Source organism: Chiloscyllium plagiosum, unplaced genomic scaffold (genome assembly GCF_037043375.1).
Source record: "Chiloscyllium plagiosum isolate Xiang-an unplaced genomic scaffold, Cpla_swu_hap1 HiC_scaffold_27, whole genome shotgun sequence".
Classification (NCBI taxonomy): domain Eukaryota; kingdom Metazoa; phylum Chordata; class Chondrichthyes; order Orectolobiformes; family Hemiscylliidae; genus Chiloscyllium; species Chiloscyllium plagiosum.
The window spans coordinates 58,075,692-58,098,885 of NW_028270165.1; the positions used below are offsets into that span (position 1 = coordinate 58,075,692).

At 48.5% G+C, this 23,194-nt stretch overlaps 1 protein-coding gene across 1 annotated transcript; it reads right to left on the bottom strand.

Moving 5' to 3' along the window:
* Positions 1-13,120: 13,120 nt before the first annotated feature.
* On the bottom strand, positions 13,121-15,463 carry LOC148144250 (uncharacterized). The gene has a single exon (XM_087974657.1). The coding sequence runs from the start codon at positions 15,365-15,367 to the stop codon at positions 13,811-13,813; it is 1,557 nt and encodes a 518-aa protein (XP_087830783.1). The 5' UTR covers positions 15,368-15,463; the 3' UTR covers positions 13,121-13,810.
* Positions 15,464-23,194: the final 7,731 nt, after the last annotated feature.

The following is a 23,194-nucleotide window of genomic DNA, read 5'->3' on the forward strand; positions in this document are numbered from 1 at the left end:
TTGGACTATAACCTGGTGTTGTGTGATTTTTAACTTCATCCAGGCGAGTCCACCACCGGCTCCTCCACATCATTTCTAGTGAGCACAGCCCACAGCTCCCAATGCTGCCAGTAAACTTTACAACGCCGATGAAATGACACACTATGCACTCCTGAAAAATTCACAATTTCTAACGAAACTGGCTGCTCATTCACTGATCCATCTGATACGTGACATTGGAAGCTTAGTGCAGGAAGCTGAAAGAAATGAGCAGCTTTAAAACAAAAACCTTGGAGCTCAAAACTTTCAATGAGAGTCTGAGCCGGGGGTAATTTCAGGTAACTTTTATTGAGATCCAACTTTGTTACAGCTTCAAACCCCCTCATCAAAAAGGCAGAGAAAAAGTAGCTGCTTTTTAAACAGTTCAAGGTCAAAACGCACACGCTACCCCACCACCCCCCTACCTCACTTCTTTACTATTGGTCACCACCAAGTTGTCCCTTTGTAATTGGATCCTTGGTACAGCCTTAACCTGGAGGAAGTGTTGTCTCACTCGGCAATTTCAACCCATACCCTGTATCGCACCATCTGCTGCAGTGGGATTCAAACCCGGGAGCCCCTGGAACTGGGTTGGTAGTCCAGTCGATACTGGCACTCAACCATCGTGCCTTCAATCCCCCTGCGATGGTACATGAACTCCCTGGTGCCTCTGGAGGTTGGTAGAGCTGGTGAAGCCCTTCCCGCACAGGGGGCAGCTGAAGGGCCTCTCTCCTGTGTGGACCCGCTGGAGGGTCAGCAGGTTGGAGGCCTGGGTAAATCTCTTCCCGCACCCGCGGCAACTGAAGGGCCTCTTCCCCCGTGTGGACCCGCTGGTGCCTCAGCAGGGTGGAGGAATCGCTGAAGGCCTTCCTGCACACTCGGGGCAGCTGAAGGGCGTCTCCCCAGTGTGGATCCGCTGGTGGGTTAGCAGGGTGGAGGAAGTGCTGAAGCCCTTCCCGCAGATGGGACAGGGGAACGGGCTCTCCCTGGTGTGGCTGCGCCGATGAGTCTCCAGGACAGATGGGACACAGAAGCTTTTCCTGCAGTCGCCACACTTCCATCGTTTCTCCACAGGGCTGGATTCCTCTGGTTTCTCCATGGCCGAAGCTTCAGTTACACACAAATGCGTGTGGAGCCCCTCCCCACCGGGAATTCCTCTTCCCAGGCCGTATAACTGTTTCAGGCTCAACACTCAGTGCGCTGCAACAGTCGGGTCTCTCATTCAGTCCCACTGATGCTGAAAACGTACTCAAACAGGAAACAAAACGCTTTGCTCCTTCTCACAGAATCATAGTTGAAAATCAGTGCGGTCCTGATGGATTGAGTGACTGTCAGACATTGACGTCAAAGTGAGGACTGCAGACGCTGGAGAGTCAGTGTCGAAAAGTGTGCCGCTGGAAAAGCACAACAGGTCAGGAAGCATCTGAGGAGCAGGAGAGTCACTGTTTCGGGCATCAGCCCTTCATCTGTTGATTTTGAAGCTTCAGTCTTCAGATCTTCAAATACACTGTTAAAAACAGATTACAAAAGTCATCACTATCAGTGCAGGGTAGAAATTCAGAACAAGCAATTCTATTTTGTGGAATATTCTTTTCTTTTGTTGTTCCACAAAATTGAAAGCACTCCCACACCCTCTTCCCCCTCTGTTCTCACTCTGCTCTATCTAATTCTCCTGAAGGTGCTGATTCAGTATCTTAAAGGGGCAGAAAAGCAAAAACGTCAAGACTGACATCTCTCTGAATTTTGGATACCTCCACCTGAAAGTTAATATCTTTAACAACACTGGGATCCTGCTGAGAGTGAGCAGGTCTGATTGAGGGAAGCAAAAAAAAAGTGTCAATTCATGGTGAACCTGCAACGCAGCTTCTTGAGGAAGGACCAGACACAAAATGGTTAACGACCCTGGGAAGGTGGGAGTAAAATGAGACATCAAGGCATTAACACCGACACACTTCAGTCAAACTCTTATGCTCCCAGTCAGGGCAAAACATGCTCTGAAAGTCCAGCCTTCACAACCACACTTCTGCTTCCACTGAAGACAATTAGAGTCACACAGCACGGAAACTGACCCTTTGGCCCAACCTGCCCAGATATCCTAAATTAATCTAGTTACGTTTGCCATCACTTGGCACCTATATGGGCCGGGTGCTGGCAGCTGGGACTAAATTGGGTTGGCTATCATGTCAGCAAGGACGGGTTGGACCGAAGGGTCTGTTTCTGTGCTGTACATCTCTGACTCCAGTCGCATTTGCCATCACTTGGCCCTGACCCAACTGAACCCTTCATATTCATATGCCCATCCAGGGGCCTTTTAACTTGTCATCGTATCAGCACCCACCACTTCATCGCTCAAGCGACTTCACGTTGAAAGTGTCTGGTCTGGTGCACCAGATGACATCAGGATAATCTCAGATCATTCCAGATCACATCGATACTCAGTCAGTGGTTTTCCCGATCAGGATGTTGTACGTGATCAAACAGGTCCATGGGTAGACGATCCCCCACCTCTTAGTTCAATTATCTCTACGAGAACTCCCTTGCTGGAGGTCCCTTGGAGACACTTCAACTGGACTTCATTGAGTTGGAGAAATGAGTTGAGTTGCTATAAATGTGTTTTGCTTATTGTTGATGTCTTTTGTAAGTGGATTGAAACCTTCCCTCCTCTTCATGCTACTGCTGAGACTGTGGTGAAGATTTTGTTGAAGGAAATAATTCCCTGCTTCAGTATACCTGCGTGCATTAGCTCGGTCAATGGACCAACTTTGTAGGTAATATTAACGGAGAACTCTGTTCCCAGCTTTGTATTTGTCAGCAACTGCATGGAGCTTATCCTCAGGCTGCCGGCCTTGTTGAATGTTTTAACCAGACTCAAGACTAAACTTGCCAAATTAATGGCCGAGTCTGGCCTCTCCTGGTTATGCTAATCCCTGTGGCCTTATTCCAGATGCGATCCATATCTGCGGGCAAGACATGACTGTCTCCAGCTGACAGTCTCTCTGGTCACCGCCTCCGTACCCTTGGAACGATTCGGCATCCTTCTCAGTCCACGTCCACCACATGACCGAAGCAATGATTGGTTATGTTTTTGCTCTAACTAATGTTATGCGTGCCTTTCACTCCCAGGAGCGTGCGGCCTACAGCGATGTTCCCTCCCTTTCAGCCTTGTCATGGGTAGAACCTGGTTCGTTGGTGCTCGTCAAGAACTGGACTGGCAAAGGTCTCCAACCTCGTTGATGGCCCCTTCCATGTTTTACTTCCCACCCCTACGGCGGTTACAGTCGCTGGGTGCTCAGCTTGGGTCCAACTGCACCGTTGTAAATTGATTGACCGCACCAATCAAAAGGGAAGAAGAGGAGGAGAGAATCCTGGATCTCAACAAAAGGAGTGGACCCTGTCCAGTTGGGTTTTGAATTTTGCTGTTGTTCTAATGTTAATCTTATTACAGATACTTGAACTAAGAGGAGGGACATTTGGGGATCGCTTATCTCCTCACCTTTCTGATCACGTACAACATCCTGATGGGGAAAGCCACTAACTATGGATGCGACCAGGAATGATCAGAGATTATCCACCACCCGTGCTGAGGAGATGTCGTCCAGTGCACCGGACCAGACGCCCTTGACGTGTGGAACGTGATGAAGATTGATTATTGCAATGGACTCTTACATCAGAAAGACCAGATGGTCCATCTGGACAGCAGAAATCAGTGAGAGTTATCATGTCGTTACCATGTTTTTTTAATTTTACCTGCAGACGCAAGCCTCATGAAGATAAAAATGATCAACCCTGTTATTATGGTAAATATGCCCAGGAACATTATCCCTTTTTGTAGGACGGGCCGACTCGAGAAAAGGGAAGCCTGATAGGGGAGACTCCTCAATCCACAAACAACTTATTTATACAGGCCCACAGAACGCTCTTCACCCCAGAGGCAGTAGTATGTTACTCCTCTCTATCGGGAGAAGACTTACTTGCCCCGTCCCCAGTCCCCGATTCCAATCTATTCACCAGACTTCCTACTGTCGACCCCGTGAAGAGAAATATCACTTTCCAATACCTCGGGTCTGTGTATACAAACAGCTGGTCTAACACTGGCTGGGGTACAGCAGGCCTTATGCAGCACATGGACCTGGAACGGAACCCTTCCCTTATGCATTTATAGGCCTTTTCTCTTTTCAGAATCTGATACTGTCACCAAGACCATGTACAATAGAGCTAAGGGAGAGCCCAATGTGAACAGCATTCTGAAGACCATTGTCTCCCATACAGTGCGAGTGCTCGAATCCCTTGGCCCATTTTTACAACGCTCAAGCGACTCCTCTGTGCCACCGTGGACGGCACGGTGGCACGGTGGTTAGCACTGCTGCCTCACAGCGCCAGAGACCCGGGTTCAATTTCCGCCTCAGGCGACTGACTGTGTGGAGTTTGCACATTCTCCCCGTGTCTGCGTGGGTTTCCTCCGGGTGCTCCGGTTTCCTTCCACGGTCCAAAGAAGTGCAGGTCAGGTGAAGTGGCCATGGTAAATTGCCCATAGTGTTCGGTAAGGGGTAGATGTGTAGGGGTATGGGTGGGTTGCGCTTCGGCAGGGTGGTGTGGACTGATAGGGGAAACTCCTCAATCCACAAACAACGTATTTATACAGGCCCACAGAACGCTATTCACCCCAGAGGCAGTAGTATGTTACTCCTCTCTATCGGGAGATGACTTACTTGCCTGTCCCCAGTCTCCAATTCCAATCTATTCATCACTGTTTCCACACTGTAAGTAATCTAATCTAATCTAATCTAAAACGTCGACCCTTTACTCCTGTAGATCTGACCAGACCCCCTGCTGTAACATTTCAGTAACCTACTTTGACAAACTCTCCCTAATATACACCAAACCAGACTATTATTTCTTAAGGAGAAAGTGAGGTCTGCAGATGCTGGAGATCAGAGCTGGAAATGTGTTGCTGGAAAAGCGCAGCAGGTCAGGCAGCATCCAGGGAACAGGAGAATCGACGTTTCGGGCATTCATGAAGAAGGGCTTATGCCCGAAACGTCGATTCTCCTGTTCCCTGGATGCTGCCTGACCTGCTGCGCTTTTCCAGCAACACATTTCCAGCTATTATTTCTTAAGGTAAAGGTAAAGCTACCAATTTCCTTGTCCTGGATGGCAAAGATGTTCCTCATAAGGTCACCATCGGAGCCCTTGTTCCCACAACAGTACCTTGTCCTGGCCAGTGGACAAGTCGATAGAACCTCCATCTGAGGAGGATGCAGCGGTCGGTGTCAGCCAACCTTGCTCCAACTGGAAGGATCCCAAGGGACTGGGTGACAATACAGGACACCCAATAGGCTGGGGAATCCAGAGTACCCTGGGGTTGGAAGGATCGGCAGGGGTGACAAGTCAACAGAACCGCAATTCCCTCTTTTGCGGCCTGACCATTCGCGGAAATCAGACTAAAGAGGCTCTGGAACAGAGTAAACTGGGATTATCAGACCTGTGTCTTTACTCTGTGCAGAATCGGTATGCCTTAGACTATATACTCGCCCGGGAGGGTGAGGTCTGCACCATTGTCCAAGATAAATGCACTATGGGCATTCCCGATCTCACTGGCAATATTCCTCAGATACAAGAAGAGATCCAGGCATTCCTTGACAGAATGACTGAAGGGACCAGTTGGGGAAACTGCAGATTGGGCTCATGGTACAATTGGCTTATCAATTTAGCTATGTTTGTTTGTCGGTATTGGTATTGTTGGGTATTTAATTGCTAGGCTTATGAGGTCCCTTAGTGATATAGATTTGCCCCAGAAGATGCTCCTTTTGCGATCCGATGGCTCACCCACACGTGTCGATGACAATGATAAATATGACCAGATGAGCTGCGAAGATGGTGGTGTTGCTCTACAGGATGTTGATGGCTGGACCACCTTGAAGGGCATTCGTTTGGATTAGCCTTCTCTTTCAGTGTTCGCAGTGCAATCAAAGGGAGGAATGAGGGTGTGGGCATCTGGGTGAGAAAGTATATAGTCTTAAAACTTGCCTTTAAACATTCAGACTAAAATGTAATGCTGAATTGTTGAATACATTTACTGCACTAGAAAATAAACAGGCAGGAAGGCTCAGAAAGAGGAGAGAACTTAAAGATAGGGACACCTGGGCTCACCAAGTGATAACAGGATGCTGTGAGGCAATTAAGAACGTTTGCCTCAGCATCGGTGAATCTGAGTGAACAGGACACGAAGTGATAACATTCACAGCCGTTCCATTGTGAGACCATTTTAGTGCTGAGGCTGTTGAATCCCGTAGAAAATTAACTCTTAGTGCTGATCTGCTATGGATTGAAATGAATTGCATTTTGGGACTTTATGATGATATTGAGTAGCCATTACTGGTTATTAAATACAAACTCTGTAAAAAGAAATATTGATAAAGCTTTACCTTACTTGCTGCAGCCGAAGCTCCAGCGGAGGAAACAGGCCGCGGGCACACTTCCGTCTTCGGGATGGCCACGCCCCCTGGCCCTGGTCCCGCCCCCTCCTCCGCCAAGGCGACGCGTAAGCCCCGCCCCTTCAGAACGCAGATCGTAAACCCCGCCCACCCAGGTGTATTTGGAAGCACTGGCTTCTGCAGCGCTGCTTCTTCTGCCGGTAGCTGTGCTGCAGGATCCTAAGACACAGAATTAATACCAAAACATCACAGTGTCATGCAACCAATGCAATATTTGGAACAAACCTGGACCGCTGCTTTGCTTTTAGAATGGGTTGCAGGTTTCAGTTCCTCAATATATAAATTCCAGAACTTTAGATCAGATTCCCTCCAGTGTGGAAACAGGCCCTTCGGGCCAACAAATCCACACCGACCCGCCGAAGAGCAAAACACCCAGCCCCATTCCCCGTCACCAAACACTACGGAGCAATTTAGCTTGGCCAATTCACCTTAACCTGCACGTCTTTGAACTATGGGAGGAAACCCACGCAGACGCGGCACGGGGGGGGGGGGGGGGGGGGGGTAGGGAATTGAACCGGGGACTCTGGTGCTGTGAGGCAGCAGTGCTAACCACAAAAAAATGAGGAATAGGGATGCAAGGCAGGATTTCAGGGAGCTAGGGTGGAAGCTGAGGGCTAGAACAAACAGAGTGGTTATCTCTGGTTTGTTGCCTACTTTCCCAGGTATCTGACCCTTGTCTTTCGTGTCCTCCCGTACCCTTCCTGTTAGCCCTTGACCCCAGTCTCCTTTTTGTTATTTCTTCTACTGCCTCCACCATCATTTTGGCTTTCTGTTTCTGCTTCTCGTCTTCCCTTTTCACATACACTTTCTGTGCCTCACGTAACAGCTCTTCCATCTGTCTTTCACTCCATCCATTTAATTTCTGTAATTTCTTTTGTATGTCCGGCCATGATTTAGTTACAAACTGGACCTTTAAGAGTCCCTGTGCTATCTGATTATCGGGATCCATTCCCAAACACTTCCTTGTGGCCTCCTTGAGCCTTTTAAGAAATGCAGAAGTGGTTCCATCCTTCTCTTGTCGAACTTCAAAGGCCTTAACAAAGTTTTATGATCTTGGTGCCACCTCTTTAATTCCTAATATTCCCATTTCTCATAGATCCCGCATTGAATCCCGATCTTCTCTGTCATTATTTTCCAAATGAGGGTCAACATTTGGGAATTTCTGTTCTGCTGGGGCCCCTTCTTCCCCAACTGGGTGCCTCTTTTCCAATTCCTATAAAGCTGCTCTCCTAATCATACCTCGTTCTTCCCCTGAAAATAATGTTCCTAAAATTGCCATCAGTTCTCCCCAGGTATATAAATTAGGCCCTAGGAATTGCTCTAATTATTCGGCTCGTCCAACCGGATCCTCTATTAAACTTTTCATTTCCTTTGTAAAGACCCTAACTTCACTGCTCGTTAGGGGAGCGTTTACATATCCGATTGTACCTTCCCCAATCGGAACCTCTCGTAAGGGACATAATTTTACATTTTCCATTATCTCTGCCCCTCCTTTACATGTGGTGGCTCGAGTGACTCTGCCCCCCCCCCCCCCCCCCCCAGGTTCTGCATCTTTTAGTTCAGAGTCCGTTCCCATTTCTGTGTCTGGACACGGTTCTACTTCGGGAGCTGTAGGCTCGTTCCGGGGAGTAGTATATGGGGGCGGCAAACACATCAACGGATCCCATTGTGGCTTCCCTTGTTCATTCTTTTTCTGTTCTTTCCCTGATTCCTCCCTATTCATGGGACATAATTTTACTCCCGCGCTCCCTATCCAACAAACCGCATAATCGGACTCTTTTTGACTGTACGCTTCTTTCCGATTGACATATATATTAAGATCTTGACACAGCCAATCCTCATCGGACCCAAATTTGGGCCAAAAAATACCAGGCGCCTTAATATTTTATCTAGTCCAGACAAAACAACAACAGTTTACCATTGTAGCCTTATCTTTCCCCCACGTCCGGGAGTTGTGTTCCCAATTTCCCAACATTCTCCCCAAAGGACTGTCGGGTGAAATATATTCCCCTTTAACGTTATTTACAGATCGATCGTTACCCAGCCAACTCCCCGTGCCTCCCATTGTTGCTAATTTAATTAATCTTAACGAGGTCCGGTGTCACCTTCTTCCACACCCCCTTCAGGGTCCTAACTAGACACCTTACTCGTCCAATTAATCTGACCAACTATATGCTTTTTGAGACTTCAACTGTTCTCCATAAATCACTTTTATGTAAGGATAAAAGAGATTAGTTAGAAACTGATAGTAAGGCAGTCATGACCTGTAAAAAGAACAGGAGTTAACACTTTATTTCATTATCTGTAAAATCCTTAACGTTAAGAGAAATCATGTTAAAATTTCCATAGTAGAAATCAGATTCAAAACAGTCCCGGATCTCATGCTCCAGGGAACAAAGCAGAAACATTCAATCACCAACAAACAAATGTGCATTCAAACCAAATCACACCGGGTTAAACTTTCTAGTTGCTGTACAGCTCTTTCTCTCTCTCACACACACACACAGACACCGTGTCTCACAGACACTTTGAGCTTTCCGCAACGACTCCTCTAGCTTTTGAATATTCATCTGGACGTCTGGTCATAAGTTAGTTATGAAGGGCATCCTCAGTAGCCCTTCAACTACTCGCCCTTCTGACACTGGCTGTTTTCCATTGACATATGCTTAATTTTATATATCACCAATTCCCCATACTTTTATATGTCCTGACCACCAAGGCAAGACATAAAAGGTCTCTCTTCTGACCTTGGTCTGTGCACAGAGTTACCTGGTCATTTCGGTGTGCCCCGTCCCGCAGCAATTCTTGCTGCAAATACCGCTGCCCCCGGTCGCCCAGATATATCCTTTAAGACCTTTCCCTACCCGGGTCCTGTGCACAAGAGCTGCTCGACCTAACCCGCCGCGTCTGCCCGCCTTGTTTCCAGGGTCTCCCAGTCCGGATCGTACTCGCCCAAACCGCGAACGACAAGCAAGGGAGTCGGAGATCACCGAAATCGGCGAGGTACACCTCCCCGGTCATCCCAAGAGTGTCGAGCGGTCTGAGTCCTGGATCCCGGAACGAGGCCCCCAATTGTGAGGAACAGAACTCACTCACAAATCAATCAGCCTGAGACAAAGCCTTGGAAACAAGAACAATTTATTACAGTCTTCTAAGTACTGGACGCTTCTGCAATCAAGCAGAAATGCGCGCCAAAACAGAGCATGTTAGCGTTCTTATTCAGTTTACAAATTGCGGAATCACTTTATTGCGGAATCAGTATACTTCAGCTTTATTGTGAAATACCCCTGCTGCTTCTTTTTGTGGTCCACTACAACACTTTAAAGTTATTCCCTAGCTTAAAACTATTTTCTTTAAAAGACCCTCTATATTCATTAAAGTCGTAGCCTTATGTATGCTACATGCTACAAGAATTCCGCTTCCCTTCCCCCTACTACACCCCCTCACCCATCTGCAAAAACAACATTTCTAATCTCCCACAGAAAGAGGGATAGGGATATAAGGCAGGATTTCAGGGAGCTAGGGTGGAAGCTGAGGGCTAGAACAAACAGAGTGGTTATCTCTGGTTTGTTACCCATGCCACGTGATAGCAAGGCAAGGAATAGGGAGATATATCAGCTGAACACATGGCTGCAAGGATGGTGCAGGAGGGAGGGTTTCAGGTTTTTGGATAATTGGGGCTCATTCTGGGGAAGGTGGGACTTGTACAAACAGGACAGTCTTCACTTGAACCAGAGGGGTACGAATATCCTGGGTGGGAAATTTGCTGGTGCTATTCGGGTGGGTTTAAACTAGCTCAGCAGGGGGATGGGAACCGGTGGGTGTAGCTGCAATGCACAGGAGGATGAGAGTAGGAAGGACAGGGACTGGATTTCAGGGTCACAGGAATGTGCTGGTAGACAGTGAAGTGATTTGAAGTGTGTCTCCTTCAATGCCAGAGTATCCGCAATAAGGTCGGTGAGCTTGCAGCACGGATAGGTACCTGGGACTTGGATGTTGTGGCCATTTCGGAGACATGGAGAGAGCAGGGTGAGGAATGGATGTTGCAGGTTCCAGGGTTTTGATCTTTCATTAAGAACAGCCAAGGCGGTAAAAGAGGGAGAGGCGTGGCCTTGTTAGTCAAGGATAATATAACGGTGGCTGACAGAACTTTTGATGAGGACTCATCTACTCAGGTAATGTGGGCTGAGGTTAGAAACAGGAGAGGAGAGGTCACACTGCTTGGAGTTTTTTTATAGGCCTCCGCAGAGATCCAGGGAGGTGGAAGAGGGGATTAGCAAAATTATTCTGGGTAGGAGTGAAAGAAACAGGGTGGTCATTATGGGGGACTTTAACTTCCCCAACATTGACTGGAAATGCTTTCACTCTAGTACTTCGTATGGATCAGTTTTTGTCCAATGTGCGCAGGAGGGCTTTCTGACACAGTATGTCGAAGGCCGACAAGAGGGGAGGTCACTCTGGATCTGGTGCTTGGCAAATGAACCAGGCCAGATGTTTGATTTAGTGGAAGGTGAACACTTTGGAGAGAGTGACCATAATTCAGTTAGGTTTCATTTAGCGATGTAAAGGGATAGGAACATGCCACAGGTCAAGAGTTATCGATGGGGAAAGGGCAATTATAATGCAATTAGGCAAGACTTAGGATGCATAGAATAGGGTAGCAAAATGCAGGGAATGGGAACAATTGAAATGTGGAGCTGGTTTAAGGAACAGATATAGTGTGTCCTTGATAGGTATGTCCTGTCCGGCAGGGAGGAAGTGATAAGGTAATGGGGACCGTGGTTTACAACAGAAATTGCATCTCTTGTTACAAAGAAGAAGGAGGCCTATGTGTTGATGAGGCAAGATGGTTCAGATGAGGCGATGGAGAGTCACAGATTAGCTAGGAAGGATTTCAAGAGAGAGTTAAGAGCAATGAGAGGACATGAGCAGTCCTTAACAAATAGAATAAAGGAGAACCCTAAAGCTTTCGATAGGTACGTGAGGAATAAAAGGATGATTAGGGTAGGAATAGGGCTAATCAAAGACAGAAGTGGGAAGTTGAATGTAGGCCCTGTGGAGATTGGAGAGGTGTTAATGAATATCTCTCATCGGTCTTCACTCAGGAAAAAGAGAATATTGTAGAGGAGAAGAATGAGGTACGAGATATTAGACTCGAAAGGATCAAGGTTAGTTGCACACAGGTGTTATCAATTCTAGGAGTGAAAGTAGACAAGTGCCCTCGGCCAGATGGGATTTATCTGAGGTTTCTCTGGGAAGCGAGGGAGGAGATAGCAGAGCCTTTGGCTTTGATATTTGAGTTGTTATTGTCTACAGGCTTAGTACCAGAGTGGAGGATTGCAAATGTTGTGCCCTTGTTCAAGAAGGGCAGCAGAGATGACCCAGGTAATTATAGACCAGTGAGCCTTACTTCTGTTGAAGGAAAGCTTTTGGAAAGGAATATTAGAGATCGGATTTATAATCATCTAGCAAGCAACAATTTGATTTCAGATAGTCAACATGGTTTCATCAAGGGCAGATCGTGTCTCACAAACCTTATTGAGTTTTTTGAGAAGGTGACCAAGCATGTAGATGAGGATAGGGCAGTTGACGTGGTGTACATGGACCTCCGTAAAGGTTCCACATGGTAGGATGTTGGAGAAAATGCAGAGGCATGGGATTGAGGGTGATTTAGCAGTTTGGATTAGAAACTGGCATTCTGAAAGAAGGCAGCGAGTGGTGTTTTATGGAAAATATTCAGCCTGGAGTCCGGTTACTAGTGGTGTGCCACAAGGATCTGTTTTGGGACTACTGCGGTTTGTCATTTTTAAAATTACTTAGGTGCAGGCAGAGGTGGATGGATTAGCAGAATTGGGCTGAGAGGTGGCAAATGGAGTTCAATGCAGCTAAATGTGAGGTGATTCACTTTGGGAAGAATAACAGGAAGCCAGTGATCTTGGAGTCCATGTGCATAGATCCCTGAAAATTGCCAGTCAGGTGGATAGTGCTGTGAAGAAGGCATACAGTGTGTTAGGTTTCGTTCGTAGAGGGATTGAGTTCCGGGGAACCGCAATATCACGCTGCAACTATACAAAACACTTGGAATATTGTGTATAGTTCTGGCCCCCATATTTCAGGAAGGATGTGGGAAGCATTGGAAACGGTGCAGAAGAGATTTACCAGGTTGTTGCCTGGTCTGGAGGAGGGTCTTATGAGGAAAGGCTGAGAGACTTGGGACCGTTCTCATTGGAAAGGAGGAGGCTAAGAGGTGATTTGATAGAGACATATAAGATGATCAGAGGATTAGATAGGGTAGACAGTGAAAGACTCTTTCCTAGGATAGTGACATCAGCTTGTACGAGGGGGCATAACTACAAATTGAAGGGTGATAGATTTAAGACAGATGTCAGAGGCAAGTTCTTTATGCAGAGTGGCAAGGGCGTGGAATGCCCTACCTGCTAAGGTAGTCAACTCAGCCACATTTGGGAGATTTAAACAATCCTTAGGTAAGCGCATGGTTGATTTTGGGATAGTGTCAGGGAACGAGCTGAGAATAGTTCACAGGTTGCGTAACATTGAGGGCTGAAGGGCCTGTTGTGCACTGTATTGTTCTATGTTCTTTGTTCTATGTTCTAAACTTAGTGCAGGAGGCTGAAAGAAATGAGCAGCTTTAAAACAAAAACCTCTTGGAGCTCAAAGCTTTCAATGAGAGTCTGAGCCCAGTGGTAAGATCAGGTAACCTTTATTGCAACCCAACTTTGTTACAGCTTCAGATCCCCCCCAGCAAAAAGGCAGAGAAAAAGCAGTTGCTTTTTGAGCACCTCAAGGTCAAAGTGCACACACCACACCTCCCCTGTCCCACCCCCCCTCACTGTCTTTACTATTGGCCAGCACCAAGTTGTCCCTTTGTAATCGGATCCTTGGTACAGCCGTAACCCGGAGGAAGTATTGCCTCATCAGCAATTTCAACCCACACCTTGTCTCCAAGTAAGTTTCTCCCCACTCATTTGCCAGGAAGGGGCAGTGTAGTGTCAACCAGACTGCTGTGGGTCTGGAGTCACGTGTAGGTCAGACCGGGTAAAGGATGCAGCTGGAACGACTGAGTGAATCCTTTCCCACAATGGCGGTTCCCTTCCCTAACGAGGGAGAGAGTGAATCAGATGGGGGCTTTCTCCCCCGCACCACCCCCTCCCTGAAACAGTCTCATCGTTAGATTCCGAACTCCACATTTCTGACCGAATGCTAATTCTGCCATCTGTCGTGGGGGGATTCAAACCCGGAATCCGGGTTGATAGTCCAATCAATAATGGCTCACTTCTTCAATCCCCCTGTGATGGCACGTGAACTCGCTGGTGTTTCCGCAGGTTGGAGGAGTAGGTGAAGCCCTTCCCGCACTGAGAGCAAGTGAACGGCCTCTCTCCGGTGTGGATCCGCTGGTGCCTCAGCAGGGTGGAGACCTGGGTAAAGGCCTTCCCGCACTCTGGGCAGCTGAAGGGCCTCTCCCCCGTGTGGACCCGCCGGTGGGTCAGCAGGTGGGAGGAATACCTGAAGCCCTTCCTGCACTCGGGGCAGCTGAAGGGCCTCTCCCCCGTGTGGACCCGCTGGTGGGCCAGCAGGGTGGAGGAATTCCTGAAGGCGTTCCCGCACTCGGGGCAGCTGAAGGGCCTCTCCCCCGTGTGGACCCGCTGGTGCCTCAGCAGGGTGGAGACCTGGGTAAAGGCCTTCCCGCACTCTGGGCAGCTAAAGGGCCTCTCCCCCGTGTGGACCCGCTGGTGGGTCTGGAGGTTGAAGGAGCAGGTGAAGCCCTTCCCGCATTGAGAGCAGGTGAATGGCCTCTCCCCCGTGTGGATACGCTGGTGGGTCTGGAGGTTGAAGGAGCAGGTGAAGCCCTTCCCGCATTGAGAGCAGGTGAATGGCCTCTCCCCCGTGTGGATACGCTGGTGGGTCATAAGGGAGGAGACGTGGGTAAAGGCCTTCCCGCACTGAGAGCAGCTGAAGGGTCTCTCCCCTGTGTGGATCCGCTGGTGGCTCTGCAGGGTGGAGGAGCAGGTGAAGCCCTTCCCACACCGAGAGCAGGTGAACGGCCCCTCCCCGGTGTGGACATGCTGGTGCCTCAACAGGGCGCAGGAATTGCTGAAGGCCTTCCCGCACTTGGGGCAGCTGAAGGGCCTCTCCCCCGTGTGGATACGCTGGTGGATCCGCAGATTGGAGGAGCAGGTGAAGCCCTTCCCACACTGAGAGCAGGTGAACGGCATCTCCCCCGTGTGGACATGCCGGTGACTCCGCAGGGTGGAGGAATCGTTGAAGGCCTTCCCGCATTCAGGGCAACTGAAAGGCCTTTCCCCCGTATGGACACGCTGGTGCCTCAGCAGGTTGGAGACCTGGGTAAAGGTCTTCCCGCATTCAGGGCAACTGAAGGGCCTCTCCCCCGTGTGGACATGCTGGTGGGTCAGCAGGGTGGAGGAATTGCTGAAGGCCTTCCCACACTCGGGACAGCTGAAAGGCCTTTCCCCCGTATGGACCCGCTTGTGCCTCAGCAGGGTGGAGGCCTGGGTAAAGGCCTTCCCGCACTCTGGGCAGCTGAAGGGCCTATCCCCCGTGTGTACACGCTGGTGGCTCAGCAGGTGGGAGGATGTGCTGAAGGCCTTCCCGCACTCTGGGCAGCTGAAGGGCCTCTCCCCCGTGTGGACCCGCTGGTGGGCCAACAGGTAAGAGGAATGTCTGAAGGCTTTCCCGCAGTCGGTGCAGGGGAATGGCCTCTCCCCAGTGTGACTGCGCCGATGAGTCTCCAGGGCAGACGGGACACGGAAGCCTTTCCCACAGTCGCCACACTTCCACGGTTTCTCCACGGGGCGGGATTCCTCGGGTTTCTCCATGGCCACAGCTTCAGCTGCACACAAACACGTTTAGAGCCCCTCCCTGCCGTGAAATCCCCTTTCCAGGCCGTATAACTGTGTCCGGCTCCACGCACAGTGCGCTGCAACAGTCGGGGCTCTCGTCCAGTCCCACTGATACTGAAAACGTCCTCAAACAGGAACCAAAAAGCGTTGATCCTTCTCACAGAAATCACAGTCAAAAATCGTTGCGGTCCCGATGGATTGAGTGACTGTCAGACATTGACATCAAAGTGAAGACTGAAGACGCTGGAGAGTCAGTCAAAAAATGTGGCGCTGGAAAAGCACAGCAGGTCAGGCAGCATCCGAGGAGCAGGAGAGTCAATGTTTCGGGCATAAGCCCTTCATCTGTTGATTTTGAAACTTCAGTCTTCAGATTTTCAAATACTCTGTAAAAAGAGATTACAAAAGCCATCACTATCAGTGCAGGGTAGAAATTCAGAACAAGCAATTCTATTTTCTGTGGAATATCTTTTGTTGTTCCACAAAATTGAAAGCACCATCTCACTCTCTCTCCCCCTCTGTTCTCACTCAGCTCTAACTAATTCCCCTTAAGGTGCTGATTCAGGAGCTTACAGGGGTAGAAAAAGCAAAAACATCAATACTGACATCTCTCTGAATTTTGGATACCTCCACCTGAAAGTTAATATCTTTCACAACACTGGGATCCTGCTGAGAGTGAGCAGGTCTGATTTTGGGAAGCAAAAAAAAAGTGTCAATTCAGGGTGAACCTGCAACGCAGCTTCTTGAGGAAGGACCAGACACAAAATGGTTAATGACCCCGAGAAGGTGAGAGCAAAATGAGACATCAAGGCATTAGCACCGACACACTTCAGTCAAACTCTTCTGCTCCCAGTCAGGGCAGAACATGCTCTGAAAGTCCAGCCTTCACAACCACACTTCTGCTTTCACTGAAGACAATTAGAATCACACAGCACGGAAACAGACCCTTTGGCCCAACCTGCCCAGATATCCTAAATTAATCTAGTCACGTTTGCCATCACTTGGCCTCTATCTGGGCCGGATGCTGGCAGCTGGGATTAAATTGGGTTGGCTATCTTGTCAGCAAGGACGAGTTGGACCGAAGGGTCTGTTTCTGTGCTGTACACCTCTATGACTCCAGTTGCATTTGCCATCACTTGGCCTTGACCCATCTGAGCCCTTCGTATTCAGATGCCCGTCCAGGAGCCTTTTAACTTGTCATCGTATCAGCACCCACCACTTCCTCTGGCAGCTCACGCCATCGCTCAAGCAACTCCACGTTGAAAGCGTCTGATCTGGTGCACCAGATGACATCAGGATAATCTTAGATCGTTCCAGATCGCATCGATACTCAGTCAGTAGCTTTCCCGATCAGGATGTTGTACGTGATCAAACAGGTTAGTGGGTAGGCGATCCCCCACATCTTAGTTCAAGTATCTCTACGAGAACTCCCTTGCTGGAGGGTCCCTTGGAGACACTTCAACTGGACATCATTGAGTTGGAGAAATGAGTTGAGTTGCTATAAATGTGTTTTGCTTATTGTTGATGTCTTTTCGAAGTGCATTGAAGCCTAACCTCCTCCTAATGCTACTGCTGAGACTGTGGTGAAGATTTTGTTTAAGGAAATAATTCCCTGCTTCAGTATACTTGCGTGCATTAGCTCGGTCAATGGACCAACTTTGTCGGTAATATTAACGGAGAACTCTGTTCCCAGCTTTGTATTTGTCAGCAACTGCATGGTGCTTATCATCCTCAGGCGGCCGGCCTTGTTGAATGTTTTAGCCAGACTCAAGACTAAACTTGCCAAATTAGTGGCAGAGTGTGGCCTCTCCTGGTTATGCTAATCCCTGTGGCCTTATTCCAGATGCGATCCATGTCTGCAGGCAAGACACGACTGTCTCCAGCTGAGAGTCTCTCTGGTCACCCCCTCCGTACCCCTTGGAACGATTCGGCACCCTTCTCAGTCCACTTCCACCACATGACCGAAGCAATGATTGGTTATGTTCTTGCTCTAACTAACGTGATGCGTGCCTTTCACTCCCAGGAGCATGTGGCCTACAGCGATGTTACTTCCCTTTCAGCCATGTCACAGGTAGAGCCTGGTTCGTTGGCGCTCGTCAAGAACTGGGCTGGCAAAGGTCTCCATTCTCGTTGGGATGGCCCCTTCCAGGTTTTACTTCCCACCCATACAGCGGTCACAGTCGCTGGGTGCTCAGCTTGGGTCCACCTGCACCACTGTAAATTGATTGACCACACCAATCAAATGGGGGAAGAGGAGGAGAGAATCCTGGAATCCCAACAAAAGGAGTGGACCCTGTCCAGTTGGGTTTTTGAATCTTGCTGTTGTTCTAATGTTAATATTATTACAGATACTTGAACTAAGAGGAGGGACATGTGGGGGATCGCCTATCTCCACACCTTTCTGATCACGTACAACATCCTGATGGGGAAAGCCACTAAGTATGGATGCGACCAGGAATGATCAGAGATTATCCACCACCCATGCTGAGGAGATGTCATCCAGTGCGGACCAGACGCCTTTGACATGTGGAACGTGATGAAGATTGATTATTGCAATGGACTCTTACATCAGAAAGACCAGATGGTCCATCTGGACAGTAGAAATCAGTGGGAGTTACCATGTTTTTTTGATTTTACCTGCAGACGCAAGCCTCGTGCGGTTAAAAATGATCAACCCCGTTATTACGGTAAATATTTTAAGGACGCCCAGGAACACCATCCCTTTTTGCAGGTCGGGCCAACTCGAGAAAACGGAAGCCTGATAGGGGAAACTCCTCAATCCACAAACAACTTATTTATACAGGCCCACAGAATGCTCTTCACCCCAGAGGCAGTAGTATGTTACTCCTGTATATCGGGAGATGACTTAATTGACCCGTCCCCAGTCCCCGATTCCATTCTATTCATCAGACTTCCTACTGCCGACCCTGTGAAGAGAAATATCACTTTCCAATACCTCCGGTCTGTGTATACAAACAGCTGGCCTAACACTGGCTGGGGTACAGCAGGCCTTATGCGGCACATGGACCTGGAATGGAACCCTTCCCTTGCACATTTATAGGCCTTTTCTCTTTTCAGAATCTGATACTGTCACCAAGACCATGTACAATAGAGCTAAGGGAGAGCCCAATGGGAACAGCATTCTGAGGACCATTGTCTCCCATACAGTGCTAGTGCTCGAGTCACTTGGCCCATTTTTTACAGCACTCAAGCAACTCCTCTTGCAAAACGTCAACCCTTTACTCCTGTAGACCTGACCAGACCCCCTGCTGTAACATTTTAGTAACCTATTTTGACAAACTCTCCCTAATATACACCAAACCAGACTATTATTTCTTCAGCTAAGGTAAAGCTACCAATTTCCTTGGTCTGGATGGCAAAGATGTCCCTCATAAGGTCACTATCGGAGCCCTTGTTCCCACAACAGTACCTTGTCCTGGCCAGTGGACAAGTCGATGGAACCTACATCTGAGGAGGATGCAGAGGTCAGTCTCAGCCAACCTTGCTCCAACTGGAAGGATCCCAAGGGACTGGGTGACAATACAGGACACCCGATAGGCTGGGGAATCCAGAGTACCCTGACGTTGGAAGGATCGGCAGGGGTGACAAGTCAACAGAACCGCAATTCCCTCTTTTGCCGCCTGACCATTCGAGGAAATAAGACTAAAGAGGCTCTGAAACAGAGTAAACTGGGATTATCAGACCTGTGTCTTTTACTCTGTGCAGAATCGGTATGCCTTCGACTATATACTTGCCGAGGAGGGTAAGGTCTTCCCCATTGTCCAAGATAAATGCACTATGGGCATTCCCGATCTCACTGGCAATATTACTAAGATACAAGAAGAGATCCAGGCATTCCTTGACAGAATGACTGAAGGGACCAGTTGGGGAAACTGCAGATCGGGCTCATGGTACAATTGGTTTATCAATTTAGCTATGTTTGTTTGTCAGTAGTGGTATTGTTAGGTATTTAATTGCTATGCTTATGAGGTCCCTTAGTGATATAGATTTGCCCCAGAAGATGCTCCTTTTGCAATCTGATGGCTCACCCACACATTGTCGATGGCGATGATAAATATGACCAGATGAGCTGCGAAGATGGTGGTGCCGCTTACAGGATGTTGATGGCTGGACCATCTTGAAGGGCATTCGTTTGGACGAGCCTTCTCTTTCAGTGATCTCGGTGCAATCAAAGGGAGAAATGAGGGTGTGGGCATCTGGGTGAGAAAGTCTATAGCCTTAAAACTTGTCTTTAAACATTCAGACTATAATGTAATGCTGAATTATTGAATACATTTACTGCACTAGAAAATAAACCGGCAGGAAGGCTCAGAAAGAGGAGAGAACTTAAAGGTAGGGACACCTGGGCTCACCAAGTGATAACAGGATGCTGTGAGGCAATTAAGAACGTTTGCCTCAGCATCGGTGAATCTGTGTGAACAGGACACCAAGTGATAACATTCACAGCCGTTCCCTTGTGAGACCATTTTAGTGCTGAGGCTGTTGAATCCCGTAGAAAATTAACTCTTAGTGCTGATCTGCTATGGATTGAAAAGAATTGCATTTTGGGACTTTATGATGATATTGAGTAGCCACTACTGGTTATTAAATACAAACTTTTTAAAAGAAAATATTGATAAAGCTTTACCTTACTTACTGCAGCCGAAGCTCCAGCGGAGGAAACAGGCCGCTGGCATAGTTCCGGCTTCGGGTGGCCACGCCCCCTGGTCATGGTCCCGCCCCTTCACCCGCCAAAGCGGCACATAAACCCCGCCCCTTCCGAACGCAGATGGTAAACCCCCGCCCCTTCCGGACGCAGCTCGTAAACCCCGCCCCTTCCGGACGCAGCTCGTTAACCCCGTCCCTTACGAACGCAGCTCGTAAACCCCGCCCCTTCCGAACGCAGTTCGTTCACCCCGCACTTTGGAACGCTGCATGTAAACCCGCCCCATCGATACCAAGCCCCGCCTCTTGGACACAAACTCCTTTCCAACTCGCGAACCAAACCCCGCCCCTACGCCGCGGACCCCGCCCAAGCCAAACCACGCCCCCTGCCCTCACGCGCAACCGCCCACAAAGCCGCGCGCCTCCAGGATAGCCGCCTTGGCCCGCCTACTAGCCCGCGACCCTCTCACGAGACACGCCCCGCCCATGTGCTCCGCCCGCCCTCCAATCTAAACCCCGCCCCTTCTGGTAAACCCCGCCCACCCAGGTGTATTTGGAAGCACTGGCTTCTGCAGCGTTGCTTCTTCTGCGGGTAGCTGTGCTGCAGGATCCTAAGACACAGAATTACGACCAAAACATCACAGTGTCATGCAACCGATGCAATATTTGGAACAAACCTGGACCGCTGCTGAGTCCTTCATCTTTTAGAATGGGTTGCAGGTTTCAGTTCATCAATATATAAATTCCAGAACTTTAGATCAGATTCCCTCCAGTGTGGAAACAGGCCCTTCGGGCCAACAAGTCCACACCGACCCGCCAAAGAGCAAAACACCCAGCCCCATTCCCCGTCACCAAACACTACGGAGCAATTTAGCTTGGCCAATTCACCTTAACCTGCACGTCTTTGGAAAATGGGAGGATATCCGCGCAGACGTGGGAGGGGAATTGAACCGGGGGCTCTGGCGCTGTGAGGCAGCAGTGCTAACCACAAAACAAAGAGGGATAGGGATGTAAGGCAGGCTTTCAGGGAGCTAGGGTGGAAGCTGAGGGCTAGAACAAACAGAGTGGTTATCTCTGGATTGTTGCCTCCTATCCCAGGTATCTGACCTTTGTCTTTCGTGTCCTCCCCTACCCTTCCTGTTATCCCTTGACCCCAGTCTCCTTTTTGTTATTTCTTCTACTGCCTCCACCATCATTTTGGCTTTCTGTTTCTGCTTCTCGTCTTCCCTTTTCACATACACTTTCTGTGCCTCTCGTAACACCTCTTCCATCTGTCTTTCACTCCATCCATCTAATTTCTGTAATTTCTTTTGTATGTCCGGCCATGATTTCGTTACAAACTGGACCTTTAAGTGTCCCTGTGCTATCTGATTATCGGGATCCATTCCCAAACACTTCCTTGTGGCTTCCTTGAGCCTTTTAAGAAATGCAGAAGGGGTTCCATCCTTCTCTTGTCGTACTTCAAAGGCCTTAACAAAGTTTTATGATCTTGGTGCCGCCTCTTTAATTCCTAATATTCCCATTTCTCATAGATCCCGCATTGACTCCCTGTGTTCTCTGTCATTATTTTCCCAATGTGGGTCAACATTTGGGAATTTCTGTTCTGCTGGGGCCCCTTCTTCCCCAACTGGGTGCCTGTTTTCCCATTCCTATAAAGCTGCTCTCCTAATCATACCTCGTTCTTCCCCTGAAAATAACGTTCCTAAAATTGCCATCAGTTCTCCCCAGGTATATAAATTAGGCCCTAGGAATTGCTCTAATTGTTCGGCTAGTCCAACCGGATCCTCTATTAAACTTTTCATTTCCTTTGTAAAGACCCTAACTTCACTGCTAGTTAAGGGAGCGTTTACATATCCGATTGTACCTTCCCCAATCGGAACCTCTCGTAAGGGACATAATTTTACATTTTCCAATATCTCTGCCCCTCCTTTACGTGTGGTGGCTCGAGTGACTCTGCCCCCCCCCACCCAGGTTCTGCATCTTTTAGTTCACAGTCCGTTCCCATTTCTGTGTCTGGGCTCGGTTCTACTTTGGGAGCTGGAGGCTCGTTCCGGGGAGTAGTATATGGGGGCGGCAAACATGTTAAGGGATCCCATTGTGGCTTCCCTTGTTCATTCTTTTTCTGTTCTTTCCCTGATTCCTCCCTATTCATGGGACATAATTTTACTCCCGTGCTCCCTATCCAACAAACCGCATAATCGGACTCTTTTTGACTGTACGCTTCTTTCCGATTGACATATATATTAAGATCTTGACACAGCCAATCCTCATCGGACCCATATTTGGGCCAAAAAATACCAGGCGCCTTAATACTTTCTCTAGTTCAGACAAAACAACAATAGTAATTTACCATTATAGCCTTACCTTTCCCCCGCGTCTGGGAGTTGTGTTCCCAATTTCCCAACATTCTCCCCAAAGGACTGTCGGGTGAAATATATTCCCCTTTACCGTTAATTACAGATCGATCGTTACCCAGGCAACTCCCCGTGCCTCCCATTGTTGCTAATTTGATTAATCTTAATGAGGTCCGGTGTCACCCTCTTCCACACCCCCTTCAGGGTCCTGACTAGACACCTTACTCGTCCAATTAATCTGACCAACTATATGCTTTTTGAGACTTCAACTGTTCTCCATAAATCACTTTTATGTAAGGATAAAAGAGATTAGTTAGAAGCTGATAGTAACGCAGTCATGACCTGTAAAAAGAACAGGAGTTAACATTTTATTTTATAATCTGTAAAATCCTTAACCTTAAAAGAAATCATGTTAAAATTTCCATAGCAGAAATCAGATTCAAAACAGTCCCGGATCTCGAGCTCCAGGGAACAAAGCAGAAACATTCAATCACCAACAAACAAATGTGCATTCAAACCAAATCACAACAGGTTAAACTTTCTCGTTGCTGTACAGCTCTTTCTCTCTCTCTCTCTCTCGCTCTCTCACACACACACACACAGACGCCGTGTCTCACAGACACTTTGAGCTTCCCGCAACGACTCCTTGAGCTTTTGAATATTTTTCTGGACGTCCGGCCATAAATCTCCCAGTCCGGATCGTACTCGCCCAAACCGCGAACGACAAGCAAGGGAGTCGGAGATCACCGAAATCGGCGAGGTACACCTCCCCGGCATCCCAAGAGTG